Genomic DNA, 15,626 nt, shown 5'->3' with positions numbered 1-15,626 from the left:
AGCGTTTCCTCGGCATCGCGGCAACAACACTCCAGCCTAACTATACCAAAACAACAGCGCCGCGATACAAAATGGCCTCACCCCCCCTTATTTAATATTCTCGGAGGAGGGGTTTATGTAAATATTGAGCCTGGTGATGTCAGCAAGCCCTGGAGGAATGTGTGTAGTCGCCTACTGGCCGTTTGCTGTAGTCCTTAGAAACTGATTTCTTTAAAAGCAAATATCTCCCTTTGCTTTAAACTTTGAACGTTGTAACTTTGCAGATGTTGTTTATGCTCAAGCAGCAACATTACACGCTAGCTAAAGTTAGAATAGTGAAATCGTGGTTTAACGTTACCCCTTTAACGTTACCTTTTCAATTCAATGACCCACCTCCTCCATCTGCGCTAACCTAACGTTACTTTGCACGAACATGCATAACTTTGTTCGACTGTCATGAATATTTGAAATGTCCATTTACATTAAGTACAAGTTAGCCAAACATAGATGAACCTTACCTGTCCAGGAGAAAATTAGCAACGTTGGCATTAGTCTTCAAATTATTCTCCGTTTTCAGCCGTCTCCATCTTTCAAAGGCGTCTCCTATACAAATCCTTGTTTTATTTCGGACACTGTCACAACGTTTTTCTTATTCATAACGAGGTCGTTTAGGTTTCGTAAAGTTAGACATTGTTTATCCAAAAAGTTTGTAGCTGCAGCTGTGGTAACTAGAGCAGAGCTGGCAACCCGAATGCAGAAACACTACTGACTTCGTGATTGGCCGACAGGTGGAGGGTGGGGCTTCAGGCCAAAACACATGTCAACATCAACATCAGTTGAGGGCTGCAACTTCACTTTTAAAATGACAATATCTTGGCCGGACAACCGTTGTCAGTGATATAAGTATTTGAAATTAACATGATTTCTTAATGTCTAGTGACATATCAGGGCCATTTTATGATTAATTGAAATACATTTCTTACATACAGTTCCTTTAAATTCACAGGTTTCAAAGGGTGTGTTTATTTTCTGTTGGATTCACTGAAGAAAAAATAAGACCATCATTCCTATTAGATTCAGTTAACTTCACGTTTATTTGTATAACAATACGCAATACATATGCTTTCAAAGTAGCTTTACAGAAAAACACTTTTCTACATTACAGTTTAGAGTCATTTGTCATCAGTGTGATGTCAGAATGTCCAGAAATGAACAGTTCTCAGATAATACAGTCAGATAACATTATTCATATAAGCAGAAACAATGAGCTCGATGAAGTCATTATTACAGGTTGTGAACACAATGATTACAATATATAGATAAATGTAGCATAGGTGTGTGTTGCTTCAGAGTCTTTTATTAGACTGTACATGGCCAAATGTAGTTATAGTTATAGCGCCACCTGCTGGTAGCAGGAAGTGTGGCAAATACAAATCCTCCTATTTTATAAACTTAAAGCATATTGCCCACTGTGCTCAGTTTTCCTGAGGGTGGCGGTGGCACGGGTGCAGCTTTAATCATGATTGTGTCTCTTATTCACAGCTACTGAATGCCACAGGAAGTGAAGAGAGCGCCGGCTACAGGTAAGGGAACATCCAGTCAATTATAAACAAGAAAACCGGACTAAGTTTTGTTTTCGAATTTCGAATGTTACAATATTTGGCTGATTATAAATTAACGTTGGGAAAATGGAAGCTCTGGTCATGAATACTCTTATTACGACACTAGCTCTTCCATTTAATGAAGAATGGAGGATAAGCAAGTATGGCGGTCAGCGGTCACGTGTTTGGCATGGAGAGAGGTTCAAACGGTTTAGGGGTTTTCTTCATTAACACAGAAGAAGAACTTTACACCCTCGAGATCAGACTCCAGGCCCTGAAAACATTACTATTAGAAGGATTAATGTACAGACTATAACAAGATCTAACTAGAGCGCTGTAGAGGATATGAAGAAGGACAGCACACATTATATCACGTCTAAATGGGAACTTAAGGTAGTGTTAGTAACAGAGGATGAAGAACTCTCTAATATGTGAGGACAGTAAATCAGCTGACTTCATCCTCTCAGTTCTCAGACACTAGATGAATGAGGAAGAGTCTGGAGGCTTTGGCTTGAGCAGGAAAGGCATCTGTGTCTGTATCTGTGCTTCTGTCTAAACTCTGGATTGGTCAGTCTGAGCTGTCTCTCAGTAAAGGTAGACTGGACTCTACAGGAGATTCTACAGGTTCTGCACAATCCAGAATCTTAATCGGACTCCGATCACCTACTCCTGGATTAAAGAGCGGAGCGACTGATCCAGTGAATGTGGAGCTCATGGTCAGCAGATGTTTCCTCTCTTTGACATTGTAAAATGACAGCTGACCGTCATCATAATCTAACAGAACTCCCAGACGTTCAGGTCTCGGCGTCAGTGGGAGAGTAACTGGTGGATCAGTGTTGATGTTAAAGCCTTTAGGACCGTCTGAACACAAGAACCAGTAACCGCTTGATGCAGTTAAAGCAGGTCTGTGTTTTGAACTCAAGTTTCCCACTTTCGCCACACCAATTAACCAGAAGTCTTTAGGAGGGTTAGAAGAAACTGCCAGCTCTACCTCCCAATAGTGACGTCCAGATGTGAATGTTTGAGCTCCAGATGCACATAATTCATATGGAAATCCCTGTCCAGTGTGAGTATATTCTGGAGAGTCTCTCACTAGTTTACAGTCACCAGTAACCCTCAGACCTGGATGTAAATGCTCACGGTCAATAGTGATCTGAACTGTGAGGGAAAATAATGCAGGAATTATTCATCTTTGTGTAAAATATTTACATATATTTTATAATATATATATATATATACACATTTATAAATAAGATGATGTCATACCTGCATGTTTCCTCAGTTCTTCTATATTTGCGTCTACCACAACTAAAATTGAAACATTAATTTAATTAATTCACATTAGTCGAACAGGAAGAAAACTACAGCTGTAATTATTAATATCTACAGTTATGAATATATAAAGTGAGTTTAACAAATATGGAAAACAGGAGTACTATTACATGAAAGTGGGAATGTCAAAGCAACTGATTGTACTTTACATTATTATAATTTTCTATATTGAAATTGTACATTTGATTTTATTCACATATTTATCTGGGTGATGTTTATAAGACACACCATATATTGCATGTCTAAAAGTTTGTAAAATAAACAGTGGGGTCTAAAAGTCTGAGAGGAAAAAAGGAAAAGCATCTCAATTTTAATCTACACTCGAAAATAAACAAATCCCAATGAAACAAACTGTAGCAGGAAAACCCGGAGACAATACTGGCTCTCAGACTGCTGATATTGTGTGTGGATAGACTGTTTCATTATTATTTCATTCTTCATTCCACTAAACCATGATTATGTTTTCTTCTGCTACAACAAACGTGTAGATGTTTCTTTAATGATTAGTGGGTCACTTCAGCAGTTCTTATAAAAGTATAACTAAGAACAAACAACTTCTTCAAATACCTTCTGTTATCAGTTTCTCCATCAGTCCTTCCTCGCAAGCTAAAATGAGAGAACATTTCATTGGAGGGATTATTTATCAGTCTGCTTTCACAAATTCTCCTTTTCACACCACATTACACATTTAACCATCTCCAGCATTGTATGGCTTAAAAACATAGACTACTAGCTGTATCAGGAAAGAACAGGCATTTTCTGCCAGTAACTCTGTGCCTGAAAGAGTTTGTCTGATTCATGACTGTGTTTAGATGATAATGATGTCAGTTCATGTTCCTTACTTTGATCTGCAGGTTTCTTTCCTGCAAGCAAAACAGATCAACACATGAGATTAATAAAACTCAAAAAAACCTCCTGAACTCTTTTGAAATCTTTCTTCCAGATTGTACCTGTTAGTTTGTGTCTGTATTTGTACAGGATCTGCCCAACCAAACCCAGAAGAGCACAAATGAGAAGGGCGAAGAAAAGAGCCTTCCATGGATCTGATGGACCTGATGAGTCTGATGGACCTGATGAGTCTGGTGGATCTGAGGATGAAAGTCCTTATGAATTTAAACTCAGCTCTGGAGCACAATTGCCTCGGTTACTTTGGTAACCTTGGTTCCCTAAAAAGGGAACGAGACTCTGCGTCGTTTGACACTGTGGGAACGCTCTGCGTGATTGTGTCATAAAGCACGTGTGAAATCAGTCCAATGATGTGACGGGACGTCAGAGGTCTGTCTGGTGTGAAATCATTGGAAAAGCACAACAATGAGAGCACCTGAGCCCCTGGTGTAGAGCTCAAGTCCATGTTGTAAAACCTCACGAATGTGTACGGCGAGGACCAGCCTGCCACATCACAAACATCTTGAAGTGATACTCCTGACAAAAGAGCCTTAGAGGCAGCCACACTCCTAGTCGAATGGGCTTGGACTGCCATAGGAGAAGGTAGAAGAGTGGAGCCTCCATTAGCCAGACCTCAGCCCCTGGTTTTGGCACCCAGGGATGTATGCTGCCCTGAATGAAAGGGAACACGTGTGCCAGTTTGCAGAGTGCACGCGAGCACAAACCCCCGGGTGATTTATGTGGGCAACCACCAATGTGTTGTCTGAATGAACGAGCACATGGCGCTTGCATCGTAATCCACATCCCATACCATGCCTAGAAAAGTGATCCTCTGAGCTGGAGAAAGCACACTCTTCTTGGCATTCAATCTTTATAACAATAATAATAATAATAATTTACTAATTTGTTTGGCCATATTATCTTAAAATATTTAGGTTAAGCTCATTTGGCTTGCTGTCTACTGATGAGGGGCTCGATGAAGCGGCTTCAACTCGAGCTCTGATATACCCCCATAGTGACTAAATGATTATGTAGGGCAAGGTACCTAATACCCCTTTTCCACCAAGGCAGTGCTAGAGCTAGATCGGAGCCAGAGCCTAGTTTCAAATCGGTTCTTTGTGTTTCCACACCCAAAGCCCCAGCTCCGAGCCAGGAAAAGTGGTTCTTAAAGGGATAGTTCACCCAAAAACGAAAATTTGATGTTTTTCTGCTTACCCCTAAGGCAACCAAGATGTAGGTGTCTTCGTTTCTTCAGTAGAACACAAATTAAGATTTTTAACTCCAACCGTTGCTGTGTGTCACTCATATAATGCTTGTCAATGGAGACGAATTCTATTAGAGTAAAAAAAACATGGACAGACAACTTCAAATTAAACTCGTGACGACACATTGATGTCTTAAGACACGAAACCATCGGTTTCTGAGAGAAACCGAACGGTATTTATGCAAATATATCACCTCATATCAGACGAACTCTTTAGCTCTCCAGACTGCCATCACTTCCCGTAGGTGAGGTCAAAATAGCGGCCGGGTCATAGATATGTATACGTAGATTCCTCATTCGACCGATCCACGCCAAGATCCACGCAGGCACTAATGAGGTATCTATGTATATATCTATGACCCGGCTGTCGATGCTATGCTTTAAGTTTGAAAGAATGCTCATTCTGGGGGATTTCAATATCCATATAGACAATAAAGACGCTGCAACGACGAAGGACTTTTTGTCCCTATTGGACTGTTCTGATTTGAATCAGCTGGTGGACTGTCCGACTCATGTCAAGGGACATAACCTTAGATCTGGTCATTACCAATGGTTCTTTTTTGTCTCAGTTATGCGCAACTGACTTTGGGCTGTCTGATCATATGGCAATTTTTTTTAATATGGACTTGACACATCATAGTAAACCTTTGTCTCGAACGGTTAATTTTCGCAAATGGAAATCTATCAATCTCCCCGATTTTTCTGCTTTTATAAATTCCTCACTGAATAGTTTTTCACCAGCAGCTCCTTTGGAGGATAAAATTTCTCTGTTAAATACAGTCCTTTCCTCTGGCTTAGACACATTTGCACCAATAAAATCTTGCACAGTGGACTTTGTCCGCTCCGCTCCCTGGTATACTAACGAGCTGCGCTCTATGAAGGCAGCTTGTCGTAAGATGGAGCGTAGGTGGCGTATTTCTGGTCTTAATGTGCACCATCAAACTTGGAAGGACCATTTACTTATTTATAAAACTGAGATAGTATCCGCTAGGTCCCAGTACTTTTCTCAGATCATTGTCAATAACCAACAAAACCCCCGTCAATTGTTCCATATTATTAATAAACTGCTCAAAGTCAACAATACTTCTAATATGTTTGTTTCAGATCACCTTTGTAACAGATTTCTCGACCATTTTAGTTCTAAGATTGACAATGCTTGCAAAAGCATCACTGCAGTCTCACCTGTTTCTTCTTTTACTATCCCTCACTTTTCCGGCACACCTTTTTCTACATTTTCCTCTCTGGATCTGGAATCTCTCACTAAGGAGGTTTCACGAATGAAAGCAGTCACCTCCATAGTGGACCCTATTCCAACTCAGTTGTTTAAATCATGCTTTGCCTCTGTGGGTTCCGTTGTTTTGTGTATAATAAACGATTCCCTGAGTACGGGTGCTGTGCCAGAAGCATTTAAAATTGCTGCTGTAACCCCGGAACAAAAAAAAACGAGTGCGGATTTTGACAACCTCAACAATTTTCGTCCCATTTCTAATCTTCCATTTCTCGCTAAAATTCTTGAGCGTGTAGTTGTGTCCCAATTGCACATCCATCTCACTGCTAACAATCTCTTTGAACCCTTACAATCTGGTTTCCGCAAACTCCACAGCACGGAAACGGCGTTAGTTAAGGTTACTAATGACTTACTGATTGCTGCGGACTCTGGCTGTCTTTCAATATTGATCCTTCTCGATCTTAGTGCAGCGTTCGACACTGTGGATCACTCTCTGTTACTCACTCGCCTGAAAACCATCTTTGGGGTAACGGACACTGTATTAAACTGGTTCAAGTCTTATCTCTCAGATCGGTGCCAGTTTATCTCCCTTGATGGACGTCAGTCTAAAGTTGGTTCAGTTCAATTTGGCGTACCACAGGGTTCAATTTTGAGCCCCCTTCTTTTTAGCATATACATCTATCCTCTTGGCCAGCTTTTACGATCCCTCGGTCTTAAGTTCCATTTTTATGCAGATGACACCCAGATTTACATCCACACTAAACCGGATGATAATTCAGCCATAAGCTTTCTGGAAAACTGCATATCTGAGGTAAAAATCTGGATGTCACAAAACTTTCTGTGTCTAAATGGTGATAAAACCGAGGTAATGCTTATCGGTTCACCCCAGCAAATCAATAAATCCAGTCATTTTGCTCTAAAAATTGACGGCTCTGCTCTGGAGTTTCAAACTAAATAAAAAAACTTGGGGGTGATATTTGACAAAAATGTATCATTTGACCCTCATGTCCAAAATACAGTCAAAAATTATTTTTTTCACCTCAGAAACATTGCAAAACTACGCCTCATGCTATCTGTTTCTGTTGCGGAAAAATTGATTAATACTTTCGTATTTTCTCGCATTGATTATTGCAATGCACTTCTGGCTGGGGTCTCTAAAACTACCTTAAATAAATTACAGTCAGTGCAAAATTCGGCCGCTAGAATTCTCACACGCACCAGGACTAGCGAACACATCACTCCAGTTTTAGAGTCACTGCACTGGCTCCCTGTCAGGTTTCGGATTGATTTTAAAATTCTTATGCTGACTTACAAGGCCCTTCAATACTTATCCGAACTTTTAACTGTTTACACGCCTAGACGTAATCTCCGCTCCTCTGATGCGGGCCTTTTAGTTGTTCCTTCTACCCGTCTACGCTCTATGGGTGACCGGGCCTTCTCCACTTGTGCACCTAAACTCTGGAATTCTCTTCCGATGATGATCAGACAGGCGGATTCTCTTCCTGTTTTTAAATCTGCTCTTAAGACACATTTTTTCAGAATGGCTTTTATATGATTTTTATTCTTGACATTTTTGTTTTGTTTTTGTTTTTTTGTGTGTTATATGTATCTTGTGCTTTTAATCTGTCTATGCTTGTAAAGTGCTTTGAGATTCTCTTTTTAAAGGCGCTATATAAAATAAAGATTATTATTATTATTCTAATAATAATGATAATTTATTACATTTATATAGCGCTTTTCTAGGCACTCAAAGCGCTTTACATATAGAAGGGGGAATCTCCTCATCCACCACCAATGTGCAGCACCACCTGGATGATGCGACGGCAGCCATATTGCGCCAGAACGCCCACCACACACCAGCTGATTGGTGGAGAGGAGACAGAGTGATGAAGCCAATCTGTATATGGGGATGATTAAGAGAGGGCCAATGTGCAAATTTGGCCAGGATGCCGGGGTTACACCCCTACTCTTTATCGAAGGACATCCTGGGATTTTGAATGACCACAGAGAGTCAGGACCTCGGTTTAACATCTCATCTGAAGGACAGTGCTTGTTACAGTATAGTGTCCCAATCACTACACTGGGGTGCTAGGACCCACACAGACCACAGGGTGAGCGCCCCCTGCTGGCCTCACTAACACCTCTACCAGCAGAAGCCTAGTTTTCCCAGTTGGTCTCCCATCCAGGTACTGACCAGGCTCAGCCCTGCTTAGCTTCAGTGGGAAACCAGTCTTGGGCTGCAGGTTCTAAGCTGCTTCTAAAGCCCCCTTCCCCAACAAAGGTTTTAGCTCTTTTTCAATAATCACAGCATTCCAGCGCCGCTTTCCGGGCGGACACTGAGATATGGGCTCGCTGGAGACCGCTGCCCCCCGAAGCACACAAGGTGGCGAGGTTGGCTGAATGGCCCCCTGAGGTCACCGAGGTGAAACGGGCATCGCATGATGAGGTTTTGACCACTTCCCCCGCGGAGGGCACTTCCTCAGAGGTCTGGCCCCACTGGTGTCAGGACCTCTTTCTCACAGCATTCTTGGCGATAATGATGGTCCTCAAATCTGTCTTATCTCTCGAAGGCTGCGGTTGAGAGTGCCTCTCTAATCCCCCTTCTCTCTTCCCTCTCCATGGCCACCAGGGCTGCCATAGCACAGCCAATGGATCTGTGGCCTGACGCAACTCTGTGTCTGCATAAGGGCCAATACCCCCGTCCTCATCAAGGTTTCCTAGAAAATCATCCTGCTAGGCTTGCAGTAATGAAATGGTGTGTAAACATTCTGCAGCCTGAGCAGACGCTGCATATGCTTTACCAACCAAAGCCAAAGTTGTTCTGACCGGCTTGGTGGGCAGTGTTGGGGCAGTGTTAGGGATGATGCAGTCTAAGGGGAAGAGATAGCTTTAGGCATAGGCATCGCCCCATAACCATGCTCTTTGTGGCCAACTATACATGCAATAAGAGACTGGTTTCTTCCTTGGTGTGGAGATTGAGAAAACATGGCAGGCCCATATGAGGCTGTGCTTGCGAGGGCAGGAAGCGTTCATCCAGTTTACTCTTTGGATGAATGTCCTGCTTCTCAGCTGGCCAGTTAATGTTTAACCTGGCAACAGCGCGAGTCAGAACCTCCACCAGTGCCTCAAGTACTGGAGAATGAGGTGGCAAGTCCTCAACATCTCCTGCATCGATGCTTACAGCATCTTACTCCTCCGAACTAGATAATTGTAGCACCGGTGCCTCACTTAGGGCAGAAGAAACCGCAGCGCATGCTTCCGAACCCTGAGAGAAGGTACTGGATCTAGCAGGTAAGTGCAGAGAGAAGGCCAGGCCCATCTCTAACCCCTCTGTTCGATCCATTTGTGTTCTCCGAGACCTAGATTGCCACTGTGGTTCTGCAGCAGAGGGACCCGAACCATGAGGAACGCATAGACCAAAGAGCACCAGGCGAGAGTGGAGGAGATGTACAATATACACAGCCCCCCCGAGAGCTGATTGTGCGTGCTCCGCCCCCAAACAAACAACACAAAGATCATGTGTATCCCCACCCGTAATGTAGCATGGGAAGGGATGAACACACAATCTACAGTAAGGCCGGCTACACACTGCCAAGCATGGCGTGAGCATCTCAGCTCCGTGGCGTGTCCGTTTTTATTTCGGCTCCCATGTTAGATTGTGCGTTGTTGATATTGGTTTGCCAATTTCCAACAGTTTTATGGACAATCTTCAACTCCTTCCTGAGATCGCTAGGACACCCGAGGTTAGACGCAACAGAAACACCACGCACACGCCACGCTTGCAGTGTGTAGCCGGCCTAAGTTGTTCTTTGATCTTCCTTGCATTGCAAGGATGTCCCGTCACACCATTGGACTGATTTCACATGTGCTTTATGGCGCATTCACGCAGAGCATTCCCACAGCGTTAAATGACACAGCGTATCCTTTAATGAGGTGTAGATCCACAAAAACATAATGAATTTTGACTCACCAGTGACTTTGAGAACCACTTTACTGCTGTCATATGTACTATCTCCACTGACATAACAGTAAAATGAACCTTCATCCTGAACTGTGAGCTTCTCCAGCTGTAGAGAGACGTCTCCATCCTTCAGTCCTCCAGACTGATCTGAGCGCAGAGTCAGTGAGCTTCGGTTCCTGTATGATTCCTCCTGGATGTCCTGGATCTTCCCATGATGATAGAAGAGCACAGGGTTGCTGAACTGGTCATGACGGTACCAGCGGATCTCCAGAGCTTCAGCGTTCTCTGGAGGAGAGATCCAGCAGGGCAGAGTGACTGTGGACCCGACATGAGCCACTATCTGATCACCAGGAACCACAACACTGAACGACACTGAGAGACACAGAAAGACATACACAATGAAATATGTGGTAGTCTTTAAATGGTTGGGTCACCCAAATATGAAAATTCTGTCATTATTTCATCATTGCATCATTGGTCGTATGAAATATTACATTATTGTTGGTTAGTTTCTTAATGAGCAACTGTAATTCTTCATTTGATCTTCCTCTGATTTTAAACAACGTCTTCGCTCATATAACTGGCTGAGGTGTTAAACTAGAAGCAATATTTTGTTATATTAGCGATTTGGTACAGTTTCACATTAGTGGAGATCAATGCAAATCAATGCAAATAATGATCAAAATGAGCTATCTATTAGAAGACAAGGTTGAAATATTATTAAAAATAAGCAATGCATAACATTTTATATAGAATTATACATTATTCTTTAAAAATACAGAAAATGGCCTTTTAAAAAACAGAAATTGTATGCTATAACAAAATAAAAGCAATTTGCTGTAATTAATTATGGTATTTAAATTATATAATGACAAAACAGAACAGACCATTACTTGTAAAATGACATTTATTGTTACAGAAGTTTAGTCACTAACAACTGTGAATCATAATTTTAACGGGCGAAAAATCAATGTTTTCATTTATTTAAAGGTAGGGTAGGTAGGATTTGGTTAAAAAACTTTTTTTCCAAATTTGTTTAAACTTTCTTTATATATCAATACATAATTAAAATGTAAGTACTCTGAAAAAGAAAGTATGAAAATTGAGTGCCTGTAGACCTCTCACGACTGTTTTAAAGACAGCTCATTATTTCCCTTCACTCCACCTTCTCCCTTCTGGGCTCTTTCCAAAGCCACGCCCCCAAAACACATGAACGCGCTACGCCGACCGCAATCAGCTGAAAGACGCATTATTGACCTGAGACGAGCGGAGAAGAAGTGCATGTAGTGACATCATGTCAGAATCACATGTAATAAAAAATCTAACTTTATCATTATGAATATAAACAAATAAGATGTCTTTTAGTACTCACTATCAAGCTAGAATAACGATACTGGTAAAGTTTAAAATACACACACAACACAGTGTCTACGACACACACAGATACAAGATGTAAACACTGGTAGAATATATAAAAACAAACCAAGGGCGGAAATAAACGTGCAGGTAAATTCCCGGTGAACATGGTAAAAGAGTTTAGACAGAGGGTAGTAGCTAAAGCTAACTTAGTTCTAAAAAAAGTTCCTGGATGCGGTGTACTAGCTTTTACACATGCATTTTGTTATCTAAAGTTACATTTTGCGAAATTCAACACGACAGCGATCAACTTGAGCTAAGCATTTTGAGTATTTATCATCTCTACTAATGGCTCGCTAAGTGTATAACATTGTAACTTTATGCTAAGTAATGTTATGTTAGCTATATTAGGCAGCTACGTGTGCTAGTGAGACATGCTTCATGAAAACATAAACCAAAGAAATGTATAATCAAAATGAAAGATGACCTGTCCAGCAGAAATACAGCCTCTTGAACTCAAACGGGTGCGCCAGGGTTGCCAGGTTTTCACAACAAAATCCGCACAATTGCTACTCAAAACTAGCCCAAAACAAGCCCAATCGTGTTTCTCCGGTAAAAATCGCATTTGGGGGGTAAAATATGTGTCTTTTTGGAAGGGCTGCCTGAAGGGAAGGGCTGCAAAATATCCCATAATTGTGGTCGCTTCGACCCGCGGACATGAAAAACAGCCGCGGCAACAGTGCTGAAGTAGCCCTTGGCAACACTGGGGCATGTGGGCAGATCCTGGAGCAAAAGCGGCGGTAGCCATGGTAACGAGAGAGAGTGACAGCCGCCCAAGCCAATCACTTGATTCGGCCCGAACGAAAATAATGAGCAGTGTTTATTGCAGATTAAAAAGTCTAGAGTCACTCGACTTTTATACTCTCTTTTTCAGAGTACTTAAATTTTAATTATGTATTGACATATAAAGACAGTTTAAACAAATTTGGACAAAAGTGTTTTAGATCAGACTTACCTACCCTACCTTTAATTCATATTACGAAATAAATTTAATTAAACACGGATGTCAATATGATTTGATGTAAATTGAACTGTGGCGAGCAGCGAGGCTGAGGGACCGTGAGAACGGGACGAGGCCATCATCATTATGATGATGAGCGCCAGTTGCGTGAGGCATTGGCCTCGTGTCTCACGGAGGAGGGACAACAGTGAAGGACGAGAGAGGTCCAGGCCTGGACTTTAATTTGTATTTTATTTATGTTTTGTTTATGTATGTGCGCGGCAGTCGTCCGTGAGTGGCTGCCACTTTTTCTTTCACTTTGTTTGTTCATTTGATTAAAGTTTGTTGTTTATTGTTCGCCGGTTCCCGCCTCCTTCTTCCCTGAACCTACATACCTCGTTACATGAACATTAAACATATTTAACTATACATTAAACCAATCTCATTTATTTCCTATTTCCTCTCAATTAGCACTGGAATACATTTTAAATGGTGTTATACAGCATCTTGATCCAGAATTGTCTAATATTAGACATCAAATTTATATCAAGGTGCACGCTGGGGGCTAAAATTCGGCCTTGGCAAACCCAGCCCATCCCAGCCCATGAGTCTTTTATGAACTTATCTCAGTCCTCCACCCCGTCATTCAACGCAGTCAAAAGTGGATGTTACCGAAAGCTACCCATACTGTTTTTACGCTTTGAGCTGCCTCCTCCCGGGGTGATACAGAATGCTGCTTGATCGGTATATAGGCTACATGGTATGGGATTTATTTATTTTATATGGGGTTAACTATTTTCTTCTATAAATAACAGGAACCGGGCTGGTTCAACTGGAGATTGACTTCAACCGCAGAGCATTTATTCACTAGCTGCTGTTTTGCCTGGATTGCTGTTTCCTGATGTAAAGTTAAATGTTTTGAACTTTATATGAGCAGCTTTATTCAATTGCTGCACGCCCGTCCTGCACAGCTGGTTGCCTAACCTGCATCTTTCGAACTTTGTATTAGCAGTTATTTATGTATTAGCCTTTATGGCTACTGGGCCACCCCGGCCATACTGTCAGCTGAGAGCTGTGTTATGTGGGCTAGCATTTAAATTGGTTTGAATGTAATTTAACTGAGGGGGTTGACATTTTATAATTCTAATTTGGCTGATTAAGTGTTTAATTTATTTTTCGTTATGTGCTTTCAATTAAGCTAAGAGTTGCATTTTTGTTTTTTTTGTTTTTGTTTTCCTCATCGACTTTAGTTTATCTCCTTAGATAAACTAATTTAGTTCAAGAGGTATTTATAGTTGTTTGATTGTCTTATTATTATAATTGTTTCCCTTGGCCAAGGTCTTATTGTGTGTCAATTATACATATTTGTTTTTTTTGGTTCATCGAGAAGTGTTTGTTTGTTTCTTTTTTTTCTTGTGTACTGCCCGTTTTGGAACCATTACTGGTTCTGGCAGTTTGTCTATCTTGTGATCGAGATTATTTTGTTCATTTCATATAAATATTATATAGATTTTTCTTTCTGTGAAGGAATCCCCTGTGATCGTGTATTGTTTCTCTGTTTCAGTTGCTGAGAGCCTAAGGTGGTGGTGTCGGTGTCCAGGTCGTGGTTTCCCCTTCCTTTGTGCTGTGTTGTCTATCCCATTGTTTTTCTTTGCTGTGTTCACTGTCGTGTTTCTCTTGTTTGTGTGATCACGTGGATGACTTATCTTGGGATTTCCCCCTGCCTTTACGACTCCCTTCTCCTCCACTGGTAAGCCTCAGCAGCAATTATACTTTGTCCCTCAACCCCCCCCCCACCCCCCAGAGACAACTCGTTGTTCTCGAGTCATATTAAAGATTCGTTCAAAATGAAAGAATCATTCATGAACGACACATCACTATTTCCCATGCGCTTAAATAAAAAAAAACAGTCTCTCTCGCTGTGACCTGTCGGTTCAGAAGACAAACCAATGGCCCCTGTCCCTGCATGATGGGCCAGTCCGTGGCAAAAATAAATAAATAGCCTTGTATAGGCCCCAAAGTGTGTCGGCCCACCGGGAAAATGCCTGGTATGCCCGATTACCAGTCCAGCCTTCCATATGTGTAACCCACTGCCATCCAATAGATGTTCACGAATTACTCGATAAATATGAACATGTGTTGATCTATAACGGTATGTGTGGAATATTATAATATAATAACTAAACCCAAACGTGTCTTACCAGAAGTCTCTATGAGGAGATTGAGCAGTAAAGCGATGATAATGATCCACATCATTCCTGAGGAAACACACACAGACTGAGGGATTTCTCCAGAAACACATGAATATTTAGAGATAGGCTATGATAAATCATTAAATGAGGAAACTCACCGGAGACAAAGACTCGTCTGTTAAATCACAGTCGGTTTAGATCAACACAACAATAGACGAACATCAGAATCTGCTGTCCCCTCCTGCTTACCTGAAAATATCATGGTCAATAAAACAGACGTCAGGATCCGGTGTGTCTCTCTCTCTCTCTCTCTCTCTCTCTCTCTCTCTCTCTCTCTCTCTCTCTCTCTCTCTCTCTCTCTCTCTCTCTCTCTCTCGTGCGCATGCGTGAGCGTCTGTTGAGTGAGTGAGTGTGTGAACAGAGTGCGGTGAGTGTGGACTTTTTTGTGGCTTTGTGCCAAAAGAAAGTTCTTATTTTCTATCTTTTTTTTCTCTCTCTCTTTTGCATTATATTGTCAGTGGTTTCCGAGAAGGTGTTTTTTTGAGCTCCCTGTCTGCCAGTTACTACTGGCAGCATGGCGGCTAAAAACATTGGGAATTTGGATTTTCTCACACGGGCGTCATGCTGTTAAGATTGCCTCAAACGCGAGCATTGAAGAGTGCAGTTTAGCTGTAGGGAAAGTGGTTGGTTATGAGAGCGTTGTGTCGGCATCGAGGATGAATAACGCAGTTGTTGTTTTTCTGAAAACTGTTGAGTTGGCAAATTACCTGGTTGAAAGTGGGGTAGTGATTGATGATGCGTTTGTCCCGGTGCTACCGTTATCTACTC

The 15,626-nt window shown here is 41.7% G+C and overlaps 1 protein-coding gene across 2 annotated transcripts; it reads right to left on the bottom strand.

Moving 5' to 3' along the window:
- Positions 1-1,052: 1,052 nt before the first annotated feature.
- Positions 1,053-15,124, bottom strand: LOC307142464 (butyrophilin subfamily 1 member A1-like). 2 transcript variants are annotated; one of them, XM_079843372.1, is made up of 8 exons: positions 14,957-15,110; positions 14,808-14,864; positions 10,260-10,622; positions 3,863-4,000; positions 3,755-3,775; positions 3,480-3,518; positions 2,847-2,888; positions 1,053-2,738 (listed from the first exon to the last, which is right to left on the bottom strand). In XM_079843372.1, exons 2-8 carry the CDS (start codon positions 14,860-14,862, stop codon positions 2,149-2,151), a joined length of 1,248 nt encoding a protein of 415 aa, XP_079699498.1. In that variant the 5' UTR covers positions 14,863-14,864; positions 14,957-15,110; the 3' UTR covers positions 1,053-2,148. The 2 variants fall into 2 exon arrangements, with proteins under 2 accessions (XP_079699498.1, XP_079699497.1); XM_079843371.1 differs by having other exon boundaries at positions 1,057-2,738; positions 14,808-14,883; positions 14,957-15,124.
- Positions 15,125-15,626: the final 502 nt, after the last annotated feature.

The sequence above is a fragment of the Gobio gobio genome (assembly GCF_949357685.1).
Source record: "Gobio gobio genome assembly, chromosome: 2".
Taxonomy (NCBI): Eukaryota; Metazoa; Chordata; class Actinopteri; order Cypriniformes; family Gobionidae; genus Gobio; species Gobio gobio.
The sequence above is the reverse complement of the archived record's forward strand: the minus strand, read 5'-3'. Positions and strand labels throughout refer to the sequence as shown.